General features: G+C 40.2%; 1 protein-coding gene across 10 annotated transcripts in view; it reads left to right on the plus strand.

The window, feature by feature from the left end:
- Window positions 1-15,361, plus strand: part of LOC101475436 (band 4.1-like protein 3) — a 36,692-nt gene that overhangs the window by 8,102 nt on the left and 13,229 nt on the right. For 5 of the 10 annotated variants that reach the window (XM_004573678.3, XM_076887909.1, XM_076887907.1 and 2 more), the window contains exons 1-14: window positions 629-744; window positions 4,404-4,494; window positions 4,573-4,746; window positions 4,910-5,014; window positions 5,086-5,128; window positions 5,203-5,278; window positions 5,370-5,491; window positions 5,583-5,679; window positions 5,763-5,850; window positions 9,236-9,280; window positions 10,022-10,174; window positions 12,639-12,736; window positions 12,938-13,113; window positions 15,226-15,330. In XM_004573678.3, coding sequence (XP_004573735.3) covers window positions 4,414-4,494; window positions 4,573-4,746; window positions 4,910-5,014; window positions 5,086-5,128; window positions 5,203-5,278; window positions 5,370-5,491; window positions 5,583-5,679; window positions 5,763-5,850; window positions 9,236-9,280; window positions 10,022-10,174; window positions 12,639-12,736; window positions 12,938-13,113; window positions 15,226-15,330 — 1,363 coding nt within the window. In that variant the 5' untranslated portion in view covers window positions 629-744; window positions 4,404-4,413. Of the gene's footprint in view, window positions 1-628; window positions 745-4,403; window positions 4,495-4,572; window positions 4,747-4,909; window positions 5,015-5,085; window positions 5,129-5,202; window positions 5,279-5,369; window positions 5,492-5,582; window positions 5,680-5,762; window positions 5,851-9,235; window positions 9,281-10,021; window positions 10,175-12,638; window positions 12,737-12,937; window positions 13,114-15,225; window positions 15,331-15,361 lie in introns of those variants that run through there. The other 5 variants (XM_076887905.1, XM_076887904.1, XM_076887906.1 and 2 more) reach the window with 3 other exon arrangements.

Below are 15,361 nucleotides of genomic sequence, written 5' to 3' on the forward strand. Positions count from 1 at the left end.
GATGAGCCAGGGGCAGGCGGCGGGGGCGCACTTTAATAGGCTGGGCATCCCCGGTCTCAATGACGTGCTCTACCAAGTGTGTCAAGCCAACATCACTTTCTTTCAGGGCAAAAATGTCACTAAACTCTTTTAGTACCTGCCATAGACTCTCTTGCTGCTGTGGAGTCAGCCCCTCACAGTTCTTTGACCAGATACTCCTCACCACCCTCCCTACTTCCTGCAGCACAACCAAACATGAATCTTAAAAGAACAACAACAGTGTGCAAAGATAACCAACATGTACAATAACACTTAACCATCGTTACAATAAGAATTAAAAGGCGAAATAATTTTACATCTTTTTAAAATAAAAATGATGCTTTTAATCAATTAGTTATTCATTTTCAATTTTAATTAATTAACAACACGTTTAACCAATTTCTTAACCTTTTATTTACCATTTCGGGTTATATAGAAAATTAAAATGGTTAAAATGGATGATATTAGGATTGTATGAATCTTGGAAAATAAAGGGCTAATGGTGTATTTAGTTATTTTATTTTGGCACTCTTGGGGGTCCGTACTCTTCAGCGTAACACTGTTTTCATCTTTATTTAAAAAACAAATTACATCTGAAAGCACCTTGCGTCCTGACGTCAGCGGTTCGCCACGGCGACACGGTGTGTCGTAGTGAGAGATGACGTGATCAGGAAAAAAAGCTGTCCGTTACCGGGAGGAAGAGGGCAAGCGTCCTGCTCAGGACAGGTAAAGATGACGGGATGATTTACTTAAGAGCGGGAGAAAGAATAGCGATTACTGTTCAGTGATCAGTGACTGAAGCCATGAGCAGTTTGTTATCGATGATAAGAGAGACGGCGCGAAGGAGCATCATTAGTACTTCATCACACTGCAGCTCAGGGTGTGTGTTTGTTTCCTGCTGCAGGACCACAAAGACTCAAACACGCCGGGACAGTCTCGTCCACCGGAAAAACCGCCGTAGGATATAAAAAATCTTTTTATATGAAATTACACCAGTAATTGATCCAGAATGAATGTGATATATTAAACAAACCCGGTTTAGGCTCTGTGTCTGTGGGTCTGTGGATGCTGGCAGCAGATTCGATGAATCAGCTGATATTGTGAAAATCTGTCACTTTATTAGGTACACCGGTCTGTGTAAACTATTCGAATTTAGTGCAACAGCTCTGCTATAAATGTGACCTCTAATGAACCCAGTAAACTAAATGATGTATTTATTTGCGAGGTCATGGTTAATGACTGTGTTGGACTGAAGTGCTTTTAAAAAAAAATTCTCTTCTCTTTGTGTCAGGGACCAACGTCAATATTAAAGACAGCTGTCACCATATAATAGCTGCTACACCCCCAACTCTGCAATTTAGATAAGGTGTGCAGGTATGCATTATAAAGTAAATCATTATACTCGAGACTGTTTAGTTTTTCTAATGTGTCATGGGGAATGAGCCTTGCTCATTAGCTTCAGAAACTATTTTATTTATTAACTAATGTTACTTAGTTATGGCTGTAAAGTTTTATCATGATATTCAGGTAAATTTGATGTAATGATATTTTTGATAATATAGAAAAAGAAAAACTGAAACATGTCTTATCAGTGAGTGCAGGCAGCAGGATCAGTGCAAACAAAAAGAAGGGCATTTTCTGTCTTTTCCAATAAGTTCACTGATGACAGACTACCTAACTCGATGAGTAAATTTGTCAGGATGCAGGTGCAATAAAGCGCAGGTCAAATGTAAGCACTAAAATATCCCAGGTGCTGGAAAATTTAAGTAAAAATGTACCATAACTATTTTAACACATTAACAATACATAAAGTAACTTAACTCTTCAGAAACTGAAGAATATTTTCTACCTGAGATGTTGCATCTAGGTTTATTTTCTTTTTAAACGGTTACTTTAAAACCACCTTTCCCACCATGTTACCTTGTTCTTGCATAGTATTTTTAGACCAACCCCTTTTTTTTGGTGGGTGGCTGTCATGTACTGACCCTGATCGCTGGTTGCTTCAGTCTCCATGCCAAAGTACCCTTGGGCACAATACTGAACCTTAAGGTGCTCTCTTATGTAGATGAAGTATAGAGAAAAGTGCAGAAAAGCTTTGTATGAAAAACATTACTAACATGACCTTTTTACCTTGAGACCTGCTGCTCTTGGTCTCAGACATGTTTGGGCTTATGTCATTGTTGTGGGCAATGTTTTGCATAACTAATGCAAAACTAACAAGCACCTCTGATTGTAAGGCGATAGGAGGCAACCTCTCAGCTGCAGCCTGACTGACAGACTGCACTCACTCTCAGAGAGACTGTTGAAGGTTTGGAAACAACTGCTATGTAATTTGTAAATGCAGACAGATTTCCAACATGTTTTCATTAGACCGAATGAGTCTTTGTCATTTAGCACAACTCGAATTGAGTCAACTCAAATCAATTTACTGACCTTCCAACTAGTAGATGACTCACTATCATCTAATCCACAGCCTCCCAAAGATCCCTGAGGTAGTTAAACAACTCCTTAGTGGCAGTGCCTGTGGTTGGATGAGATTTCGTCCTGAGTTTTTCAAAGGTCTGGTTTAGTGGCCTCAGGATCTCATCTCTGTTTTTTGCCAATGATGTGGTTTTGTTGGCTTCATCAAGCAATAACCTCCAGCTTGCACTTGGGTCATTTGCATCTAAATTAGAAGTGACTTGGGTGATTATTAGGGAGAAGTCTTTGGCAAGGTTTCTCAGTTGGAAAAGGGTAGAGAAGTTTGGCTACGAGTGTGGGGAGATTTGAGTGGCAGATGACAGAAGACTGACGCGCAGTGGTGCAGACTCTGTATCTGTTTGTTGTGGTGAAGAGCAAGCTAGGTACAAAAGTGAGACTGTCAATTTACCCGTTGATTTACATTCTTACTCTCAACAAGCTCTGTGTAGTAATCGAAATAATGAGAAGGGCTGAAAGAGTGCCTGGGCTCAGGATTAGAGGTAACGTGAGGAGCTTGGTCATTTGGGAGCTGCTTCCCAGATAAACAGCAGAAAGCGAATATGTGAACATATTAAATGACGAGTACTTGGAGCTAGCTTTATATACTCACTCAATGTTCAGACTGTCCTTATGCATGTGTGGTAATATTCACAAATGATCCAAAGTAGTTGGTGCATCATTGCACAAACTGATGCATTTCTGTCTAGCTTCAGAAATGTTTATCATTGTATTTAATTAATACTCACGTTTTAATACATGCTGCCGTTCATTTCTGATGGACTTTGATGTATTCTTGCACCTGCCACTGATCACAACATTTCTAACGTCCAAGTATTTGCACATCATCGGGGGCCAAATGTTTTGACCATGGAACAAAGTTAGTTTTTCATGTAATTACATTCAAATATTATTTTCTACATTTGTGTGATATAGTGAAGAGGATCCACAAGGACTTCACAAGATGCAAAAACAGACATTTTGTTTAGAAACTGATTCCATGAGCCAAATTTAATATCAAAACATTGAAATAGAAACTAAAAAAAGGCACTTATGAAATAAGAGGCCAAAAGGGCAGGAGCTTGAGCGGTGCCTGGAGTGTATTTGTGCGCTCCCAGTGCAGAATACAGAGTACCTACAGGAAACATGATGTGTGTAATTTCTGTTATCGTACTGAAGAACAACTTGACCCTGAACAGTTCAGTAATAACCTCAATCCAGTCTGAACTAATTCTGGTTTAGTTTGGTTCAAGTTATTATTAAGTTTGAATATTGATTTAGGACACAGTTTCATGCACTCTGTGCAAGCCAGTTAACACAGTAATTTTATGGATTCTATGGATGTGATAAAAGCAATGAATAAAAAAAACAACAACATCATCGCCATTGTCTGTCAGACTCCAAACCACATTACATCAGCTTGTATTTTAGCCTTAATCCCTCCCTCCGCTCCCTCATGTTGCCATGGCAAACCATCACCTGACAGCTGGATGGGGGTCAGGCTGTTCAGTTTGATGAGACAGAATAATCGGGTATTATTCAATCAAATTCAAACTTTGTGTTTGAATCAGGTTTACTTGTTTCTCTTGTGACTGTAAATAAAATATCTTTGGTGAAAACACTGACTGGTTATCCTACATCACCAATATTTGAACTTGTGACGTTTTGACCGGCAGTGACCGATGCTTTATTGTTAAAGTGTGAAAATACTGCTAAATGCAGTGTGTCACATACACAGCTTATCATTTACCTTTTTTTAAAAAAAATTGAGCCAGCAGTTATTTGGTCCTTTTCTACTCCTTTCAACCACATTATAATGTTTATTACTACTATATCTGAACCCAGCGTTTATGTGACATTCAGACAGTGTTTTCTCGTGCTTTAACACCACAAAACTCTATGGTAACCATGTTATTAATATATGGCAGGTGACTCACCATGACGACAGAGCTAGGTGAAGCCCAGCCCACAGAGGCGGAGTCTTTCCCTGAAGCTGCCAACCACTCCACACCGAAACAGGTAAAAACACAAAGGATAGAAGGATCAGTAAACATCATGAGATCAATACTGCTGTGACATCACTTCCTGCTTCCTTAGGGTGAGAAGGGTGGGGTGTCCCAAGCTCAGGGCTCCTTGGCAGAGGACTCATCCAGTAACCTGTCGTCAAGCAGCTGGATTGCTCGCTCTCCTGCTAGAAACCCACTGAGCTTTAGAACAATGCAGGCCAGAGTGACCCTGCTAGATGGCTCCATGTTCACCTGCACCGTGGAGGTGAGATGGCTTGTTCATGTAAAGGGGCATGGAGATGAGGAAAGAGTGAAGACAGATGGAGTACCGATAAAAGATATAAATCACAACAGAAATAACAATCAGGAGGGAGAGAGCCCAAAATGACAAACAGTAAAATCACTGACCTATTTCTGTCTGTGCTTAGAAACGAGCTCGAGGTCTGCAGCTGTTTGAGAAGGTTTGTGAACACATAAACCTGCTAGAGAGAGACTACTTCGCTTTGTCCTTCAGAGATGCTGACAATAACAAGGTACCTGTCCACCCGTCCATCTGTTTACTGTCTTCCACCTGTCTTTCTAACCTCTGACCTTTTCATTGCAGAACTGGTTGGATCCAGGAAAGGAGATGAAGAAGCAGGTCAGAGGTCAGTATGGTCCCACAGCAAGTTGGGCAGGTTAACCCTGTGTGTTATACAACTCATCGCTGTGTGTCTCACAGGTGTTCCCTGGAACTTCTCTTTTAATGTGAAGTTTTACCCTCCTGATCCTGCACAGCTGTCTGAGGACATCACCAGGTAGGCTCACACACCTGTCAATCAAAGCTTTATAGTGCATGTCTCACTTGTTTCCATGTATGATGACGCTGATAATTTTTTCTGCCTTCAGGTACTTCCTGTGTCTCCAGCTCAGACAGGATATAGTTTCTGGTCGTCTTCCTTGTTCGTTTGCAACTCACACCATCCTCGGCTCCTACACAGTCCAATCAGAGCTTGGAGACTATGATCCCGGTACTCACTCTGCCCTATTATACTACTGTGACCTCTCTGTCCACATTTCTCTCTCACTCTGACCGCTCGTGCGTCTGTTTACATATTTCAGATGACTGTGGTGCAGACTACATCAGTGAATTGTGCTTTGCTCCGAATCAAACTAAAGAAATGGAAGAGAAGATCACAGAGCTGCACAAAACCTACAGGTTGTTCACCGCACATATTTTTTTCTAAACGGTGTCAATATTCAGAGCAGCAAAATTTTTTAAGTGTATGACTGTGTTTTTAGAGGAATGACTCCAGCTGAAGCAGAGATGCATTTCCTGGAAAATGTAAAGAAACTTTCCATGTATGGAGTCGACCTCCATCATGCAAAGGTAAAGACACTGTTGACAGTAAGCCCTGTTATTTAAAAAATAGCAACAACTTAGTTTCTACCCTAAATCATCACAATAGTGATCGGTTATCTATACCAAACCTGCATGTTTCCACCTGCACACAGATAAAATTGAGGCATTTTAAATACTTAGCAATATTGCAAGTCATAGATAATTCAGGCAGCTACCAGTTATTTAGTGTGACAAGGACTAGCTATGCATTATGAAGCATTTACAAATGAAATGGAACGAGTCCAGCAGTTCATAAATACACAGGTGTCAACATTATATTCTTAATAGATGTTGTAGTGATACAGCAATTCATGATTCGTTCAGGTCTTAAGAAAGCATTTTCTTAAAGGGTGAGGCTGTCACGAGGGCGGCCCGACGTCCTCTAGTCCTCACTGCCCGGTACCATGGAGACTGGCATTTCCCACAGAATACCAGAACTGGCAGGGCCACCGCTGGTATTAGCTTTTCACAGATGAGAGCTGGTTCATCCTGAGCTTATGTGACAGAATTTGATTTTCCTGGTGTCTTTGAATTCAGGCCTCTGCAGGCTGATCCTTTCATTCCCAACACATTACCCAGGCCTTATCAGTAACTGACAACCAGCATGCTTTATTTTTATATTGAGATTTGATATGTTTTCAAAGTGGTTATTTAATGTTTTAAGCAGTGTAGAATCAGCTGATTCCCAGGTCAGGTGCAAAGCACTTATTGATTTCACTGAACAAAACATGTATATGTGAAAGAAAATGACAGATTTAACTACTGGTAGCCAAGCTAGGATCCAGAGGCTTCGACCGTTAATTTTAACTGATGTCAGTTGTCAGATTCGACTAGATTGAAGCACTGTTCGTCTTCTTTATCCTGACCCCACGATTATTAAATGTGCTCAGACTGTGTTCGTCCTTGAATGAACATATGAAAGCACACAGTGTGTTTTGGTTTCTGGACCCAACAATCTGATCAATATGGATGGCCCAGTTCCTGTCAAGAGTCAATTACATGTGAGTGTGTTTGTATGCATGTGTGTGCATATTTGTTGACAGTAATGGTTTTTCCATCAAGGCTGTTTTCCACTGATTCACTGTGTATGAAACACACATCACAGAATGACATTTTTGAAGAATGGATGTCATTCTCTGCATTTTGTGTCATTTTGCCGTGTGTGTGCGTGTGTGTTACCATTTAGTGCAGCTACAGTTTTGGAGGATTTTGGAGATGACCTCTATGTCCAGTTGATGGAGGAATCTAACCAGTATATTGATTCAAACTGAATTCAAACAGCCAGAGCAATGACAGGAGAAAATTCCCACAGCAAGTAATATGGCTGCATCCTACAGCTAGCAGTTCAATATTCAGGCCACAGAGTAATCACTTTGCCGCACTTGTCTGGAATTATACCACGTTTATCTGCTAGTGCCATCCCTCCACATTTCTTCAGATTAACTCTCTGTTAAAAAAAAAATGGTCACACCACAGTGCAGGAAATGTGAGTGTACAATCCCCATGATGACATATGCTCCTCTTAGCTCTCCATTTAGCTCCAGCTTTTGTCTCCTCCATAGCTCCTTTGGGACAACAGGCCTTGCTCCAGGCAGAACAACTGTCGGCCTGTGCAGATTTTTCATCACTTTGTATGTGTAAAGGAAAAACACAAGCCAACTTCATATGAAAACAAAAAAAAAACCAGGTGCTTGAGCTGTAATATCCTCACCATGTTACCAGAAAAAAAAAAAAAACTTATGACATTCCCTTTCTTTCAGCAGTTTATACTTGTTGTGCTATAGAGGAAAATGCCATTAAATGTAATTAATTCCAATTATATAATGACTATGTTTTCATCTTATTGTTACTTTTTGTCACCCCAATTTTCTCGTTTTTGCCTTTGTTTTTTTATGCCACCTTTACCATGATTCATCCTATTTCCCACGGAGTTTGTGCTTTGCTGAGGCAAAGCTCAAATCCTGCAATCACAGAATTGTTGATCATGGTTTCCAGGATTTATTATAAGACACGAGCATGTGCACTTATCTTGGATGATTGAATCCATCTCGACTTACTTAGTTCTCCTGAGTCATTCATACATCAATCCATTTTCATAGTTGCTTATCTATTTCAGGATTGCAGAGGGGCTGGGACCTATTCCACTCAATGGGTGTCCAGCCAATCTTGATGCAAGAACAACAGGCCTTTTTTCCCCTTGACTTTACCACTTTACCATTTACATTATTTTATTTTATTTTTTACATGTTTCTTTGATATAATGGAGAACGATAGCAAGGATCTCATATGTTGCAAACACTTATAGGAAAATAAATAAAAATTTAGTAGCCAATGACTGCTAAACACTGACACTGCCTAATATTGCATAGAAGTAAAGGCAGAGCATCTGAACAAGAGCACACTTCTGAAGCTGAGGGTGGAGAATTAGTGGATTCAAATATGAAGATGAGGCAAAAAACTGCAAAATGACTGGACATACTGGCCAAGGTCTATGGCTCAAATGTATCTGTGTACACAAACATCTTCTCAGAGAGTTTTAGTCTATACATTTCTAAAAAAAACTTAAGAAAACTCTCCCAGTAACTCTACTTGAGGCGACTCTTGTTGTGATTTGGCGCTATATAAATAAAATTGAATTGAATTGAATTGTGGAAGGGCCTTTAGGCTTAGTACGTTGTTTGGTAAGTTAAGTAAGAAATTGTGTGACTGGTTGTTAATAAAATCGTGTTGCAGACTGGATGTGAATTTGCACAGAAGTCCATGCACATGCTGATAATTCATTTTACCTTTTTGCTGTATTCAGTTATTAACCATTTGACAAACAGAGAGAACCACTTTTTTCTCCAGCAAGGCTGCAACGTCTGTGAATTCTCTTTTGTAAATTTATAACGTGTAAAATGAAATGACGTGCTTCACAAAATCAGAATTTTGCGGGCTGTAAGAGACAAAGTCGTCACTCCCGCGCTGTTGTATTTTTCCAGTTGTTAAATATCATTGAAGTCATTACTTAAATCTTTGCTGCCGTGGTGTTATTATGCTCCGTAGGAGATAGGTGCACCTGTCTAAGATATCCTGTTTGATGGAAACATGCTATAAGTGGCGCATGTACATGTGATCAGTGAGCAGCTTCATTTAAACAAAGAGCACCACAAAGATGAAGAAACTTGCTTGCACTGAATGACAGTAAGCTAAACACTGATGGTTAGCGCTTGCAGGGACGGTAGCATTACCCTTTAATGTTTTTATGTACAATGGTGTTGTAATGGTATAAAACTGGTATAACTTTAGACCAGCTGTTCTGTTGTTGCTCGGTTTTTTGGTTTGTTTGTTTTTTTATTTGTTTGTCATCTGTCTGTCTGTCTGAATGGAGTAGATGATAGGAAGCGGCTTTGTTTGCCTGTCTTCAGCTAAGTCAGAGGTAAGACTCTTTCCTGTGTGTAGGCGTGTTTATATGTGGTTGTATTTTAAATGTGTATGTGTGTGTTAATCCAAACATTTCCATCTGGATGTTACTGTTTTTGTGTAGAGTTAGTTATTCATAAACAGCTCCTGACTTCACAGTAAGCCTTAAATCCACCCCCATGCTCCCATTTTAAGCATCAAGTAGTGCTGATTAAAAGACGCAACTGAGAAAACTGAGGCTGCTTGTCTAATGTAACACTTGATATTCTGATTCTCTCAGAGCTGTAATCACAGTTTAAATCTCTCATGTGTCCAGATAGAACTGCAGTCTAAAGAAGTTTTGAGCGATATAGTTTCAACAGAAACTGAGAACCGCAGATTTCAACAGCTCAACTCAGATTCAGACCTGCACCGAAAAGGAAAATAACAGCGGCTTCATAAGAACCTCTAAAAACATTGAAAAAACCAAATAAGCAAATTTTCTAAGCTTTGTTTTTTTTTTTTTTAATCAAACTGGTGATGCTGCATCTTCATGTAATACAGACTGCTGGAATTGACTTAGAAAGATGTTTTAGCTACTGCTTCAAATAGCTTCCCAAATAAGCACGATTCATTTCTCCCAAAAGTGTTATTTCAATCCCAATTTAAGTGCCCGAAAATATTTTAAAACCCTTTCTTGGTTTTAGGAGCCATCTACAATGATAAACATGACTGGAGAGTTCTGTGTTAGTTTGGGTGTTTTTGTGTATTTGTGCAGGACTCAGAGGGTGTGGCCATTATGCTGGGTGTGTGCAATAGTGGTCTGCTGGTCTACAGAGATAGACTGAGGATCAACAGGTTCTCGTGGCCAAAGATCCTGAAGATTTCGTACAAAAGAAACAACTTCTACATCAAGATCCGACCAGGAGAGGTAAGAACACACATTGATGACTGGCCACAAGGTGGCTTTATTTCACTCACTGTTAAACAGAGTATTATGATACATCTATGTTGATATATCTATGTTACACTGACCCTTATGCTATACTTCAGCAGCGTAATGTTTCTGTAATGTTACTTAGTCCCTGCAAAATGCTCAAGCATAGTTTGACCACTGAATGAGAAGCCATTTCATATCCAGGTGTAGACTGTTTCCTCATTATTTTACAACAGTTTTCTAAAATAAATGGTCTTGAGTTGATAGCATTTGGTTACGTCTCATAATTAGCAAAAAACATAAACATAATAATTTGAGTGTTTTGAAAGGCGCTTTCAAATAAAACTTATTATTATTATTAATGAGCAAAAAACATAATTTTCAAAGATTGAAAAAATTCAGGGAGTGGCAAAATAAACATGCTGCGTATTCCTGCTTAAAAAGAATTAGGTCATTCATAAACTTCTCTAGTGCTGTGTCTGTATTACAGTGGACTCTAAATCCTGAGTGAAACTGTTTGCACAGTGCGCAATGTGGGAGTCACTTTTAACCTGGTTACAAATAAACAAGTGTGGCTGAGCTGCTCATCCTATTGCTAAGCACAGACACACTTCAAAGAAAACTTGTTTACATTGCTTGTATCAGCTTATTGGTTTGTCACCATAGGTGAACACTGGAACGTAGATCAACCAGTAAATCAAAAGTTTTGATTTAACCTCCTAAGACCTGAACTTTTCCACAGCATGCATTTTTAATTTCTCTTTGATATTTGGGCATATTGAGGCCCGATGAATGCAAAAACAAAGAATTACCAGCTTTTTTTTTTTTTTTTACCTTATTTTTGTTTTTAAGAAAAATAAGAGCCACATATGAGGATATTCGTTTAAAATTTTGATAGAACAGTAGCAGTATAATGTCCTCGTAAAAGGATATCAGGCCCTTGCAGAGCAAAATTGAGTATTTTGGTCTAAATCAGCAAGCACTCCAGCGGGTGGTGAAAGAAGCTGGCAGAATTATTGGAACAAGTCTGCCAGAGATCAGTAATATCTTCCCCACTCGCTGTCTGAGGAGGGTGCACAGTATCCTGCGGGACCAACATCACCCTGCGCGCCACCTTTTCCATCTGCTGCCCTCAGGGAGAAGGTACAGGTCTATACAGGCCAGAACATCCAGACTGGCCAACAGCCTGTATCCACAGGCTGTGAGGCTCCTGAACTCTCTGCCCCCCTCTCACGGACAATAACCATATCCAACTTCTTAATAGCAATGAACTGGTCTGCATTGGTGCATCATATCTTTATTCTCTTCCCCCTCCTGCCCCCCCCCCTCTTTCTTAAATAGATAACTATCATATCTGATATCATATCTCACAGTACAATAATATTGAATGGGTTGCATTGTTGTATTTTGTCATGTTTCTCAGGTCTTTGTCTGAATTTCTACGAACATTATTGCTAAGGATTGTCTTATTGCATTGGAGTCACACTGGGTTAAATATGTACACTTGGGTTTTAAGGGGTATTTATTATTTTCTTCTTTTTTTTTTGGGTTGTATGGAAGCCCCAAACGCAATTTCATTGTTCTTGACAATGACAATAAATAAATAAATACTAAATACTAAATACTAAATAACCCAAAATGTGATGTCCACATATGTGGACGCCAGGTCACACACCACAACAGCAGATTAGAGTGTTCACATTACTGCAGATCCTTCTGTCTGTCAATACCGCCCTCCACTCTTCCCACCTCACAAAAAAAAGAGCTGAAAATGATAAAACTCTTCCACTCACTCCAAACCCAGAGTGGGCGTGGAACCGTTTTCTATCTGAGGACCAGGGCCTTAATCTTGGATGTTTCTCACCAGTGTGGTTTATATTCAGATACACACCACTTCACTGCTAATTGAAGTTCATCATATGAAGACTAGACCACAGACCATGGTTAAGACCATCCTCTGCTGCTTGGCTGGACACAGAAATTCTTTCCATAAAAATTACAAAGAGAATCTTTGACAAAGAGCAGCTCTGGCAGAGTCCATCAGCCACTGCTGAACTCCCGTGCACACTTGAGTAAGGTCAAGAGCTGGTCCACACCCATTGCTCTTAATCACTACAACCGATGGACGGACACTCCTCCCTGAGACCCTGGCACAGATTATTCCAGGGAGACTAAGACGTATGATCCCCTGAAATTTGGAACACATTCTCTGGGCCTCTTTCCTGAAAAGAGGAACCCCGCCTCCAGTCTCCCCGTCCAGAGTTACTGCTCCAGACCTGCAAGAATGTTGTAGAGGCTTGTAAACCAGAAACACCCCACCTTATTCAGACATCACATTCAAAATGTGTCTGAATTTAGTTTAGTGATATTGGTATAGGATGTGCGAGAGTGACACCTACTGATGGGTTTATTTTAAAGCTAAGATGTTGATAAATAATCTGTCTCTCCCCGTCTTCAGTTCGAGCAGTTTGAGTCCACCATTGGTTTTAAGCTGTTCAACCATAGAGCTGCTAAGAGACTCTGGAAGGTGTGTGTGGAACATCACTCCTTTTTCAGGTCAGTCAAGATCATGTCACAACGTGTGGTTTGTTTCAGAAATCATGCGATCAGTTTTGTGACAGCCATCTTTTGTCTCCTTACTTCTCTCTGGTCTGCCCTCCACCCTGTCTGTGTGCTTGTTTTTCAAATTCTCCTCATCTCATCTCCCCTTGCTCATCTCCATCTTATTCTCTTCCCTGTGTGTCTCTCCTCTCTCAGGCTATTATCACCAGAAGAAACTCCTAAGAAGTTCCTGACTCTGGGTTCAAAGTTTCGTTACAGCGGTCGGACTCAGATTCAGAGTCGCAGAGCCAGTGCTCAGATATCCAGACCAGCACCGCATTTCCCACGATGTATCAGCAAGAGGAGCATGTTGAGCCGCAGTTTAGATGGAGGTACTCGTGAATTCTGCATCAGTTATGTTTCCCAGAGTGCTAACAGGGTTAATATGGGTTATTAGTATTGCGCATTGTAAACAGTTTGCAATGAGAGAACTGGTCACTATAGCTCTAGCTGTATCATACTGGTCCAAGTAGTAATACTAGTGGCAATAGTGCATCCAACTGTACCAAGTTTGGAAGTCAAATTTTTCCTTGTATTTACTGGAATATTCCGAGTACTAGACCTGTACTACAAAGGAGGAATGGGGAATTTGAACTATGAGTTTGTTTTTCTTTCCAAGGCCAACTAGGTCAGTCCATATTTTTTAATGTTGTACCAACATTGTCCATTTATATGAATATGGTACTCGCTGTTTTATAAGTATTAATTGTAATCTTGGTTACTGGATTTTTGTGAAGCCACATAACAAAAACATATGGATATGTTTTTGTGTTAGCTAGCTCAGCAAAGTCAAAATGACTTGAGCAGTATTATCAAAGTTCTGTGTGGAGTAGTATGCACTGTGCTGACAGCTGGTTAAGTAACTGAACCAAGGTTTGTGTCTATGTTTTCTATGTGTGTATGCTCCATGTCATTCTTTCTTTCCAATTGTCGCACAAATGCAGTGAGCCACAGTCAAATTTCACCATGTGAACACATCCTTTGCTCAATCCAGTAGCAAACTGCTCATGACCAGCACAAGTCATTTGGAATAATGGGTTTCATTGTTGCATTGTATTGTGAGTTTGTCTTCTCTCTACCATAAACTCTGTTTTATGCTTACTACCTATACTTTTCCCCCCTCTTAACTTTCCCCTTACCTCACAACTGTTTGTGACAAATGGCTGCCCTTCCTGGTTCGGACAGTTAAAAGGGAGTTCGTCCTCCACACTGTCACCAAGTACTTGCTCACATAGGATTGTCTGTTCTTTGGAGTTTTCTCTCCAGTATTGTGGGACATTGAGTCAACAGCTGCTGTGAATTGGCGCTCTTTCAATCAGACTGAAATGAATTATATGAAGAAGACTGTTAGGTACTGGCTCTATGCCTACTGCATAATTTTAAGTGTAATTTGTATGTACAGTCCAGGAGAAAATCTTTTTTGCTTTTTTTTGGTTTAAATGGGGGTATATTATTGTATTTATATCCTGTTTTTGTTTCCTATATACTCCCAACAACAACAAAAAAAGAGCCATTATAAACCTGCATAAAGATAAACTTGTTCAGCATAGGTTACTCTACAGTTCTAGCCAGGTTGAAAACAAGCAACCATCCTGATGCTAAGAACTCTGACTCTAGGTTTAGCATACCTCACTAACCCATTAGCCTTATGTTTAGGTTCAGCACTGACTGATTAGTTCATTCTTCCTCAGTATTTGACCAGTTTGTGATTGGTTCTCAGCTTCACAGACTGGACCTACCTCCTCTCCGATTGTCTCTCAAGCCATCACAGCTTCCCCAAAAGTCAATGGTGGCACTCACACAGGTAGTGCTCAATACTGCAGTTGCACTGCTACTGGCTGCTGTGGTACTGCTCTGTGACTGGGCTCCGATCGCTTTATTCAGCTTGTTCAGGAATGCCGTGTACTTGGTTACTCTGCTTCACTCCGATACACCTGATAACAGCTGTACATTTCTGTTCATTCTGCTCACATGCCCTCAGACTTGCATCCTGTTTTCAGCAGAATGCAAGACTATTACATGTTTGTCACATGTAAGGTTAAACAACCACATCGCTCAAATAAACCTGTTGCCAATATTTTGATGTCCAGATAATTATCTGACAGAATTTATCAGTCTCAGTGCACGGTTATGTTGACACTAGTTATTAGCCCCATTAACCACACAGCTAACAGAGCTCAATGAGCCATGATATTCAAAATAATATGCGGTCATGGCTTGGTGGTGGTTCTGAATGCTGATTGGCCCAGGCTACTGTGCATGCACCCTGAGCTGTTAATTGGCTGAGTGTGCCATTACTCTGACAGAGAAGTCGTGATGCTTTGCTGCTGATGAGAACAAACACAGCTTGAATGAGCATCATAGTGGTTGCTGTCTTTACTGTTGTACCTGTTGATGTTATTGTGATGACATTAGGGCTGGTGCACTTCTGTGTGTGTATATAGATATGGGTTCTGGGCTGTATGGAGCATCTAAAGCCATCGCCATCAGTGACCTCATCACAACAGTAACACCTGAGAAGAGAATGGAAGAGAGCAGTGAAGTTCAAGGTAAGAAACAATGTCTGTGGTTGATCTTGAA

Source organism: Maylandia zebra, linkage group LG9, assembly GCF_041146795.1.
Source record: "Maylandia zebra isolate NMK-2024a linkage group LG9, Mzebra_GT3a, whole genome shotgun sequence".
NCBI lineage: Eukaryota > Metazoa > Chordata > Actinopteri > Cichliformes > Cichlidae > Maylandia > Maylandia zebra.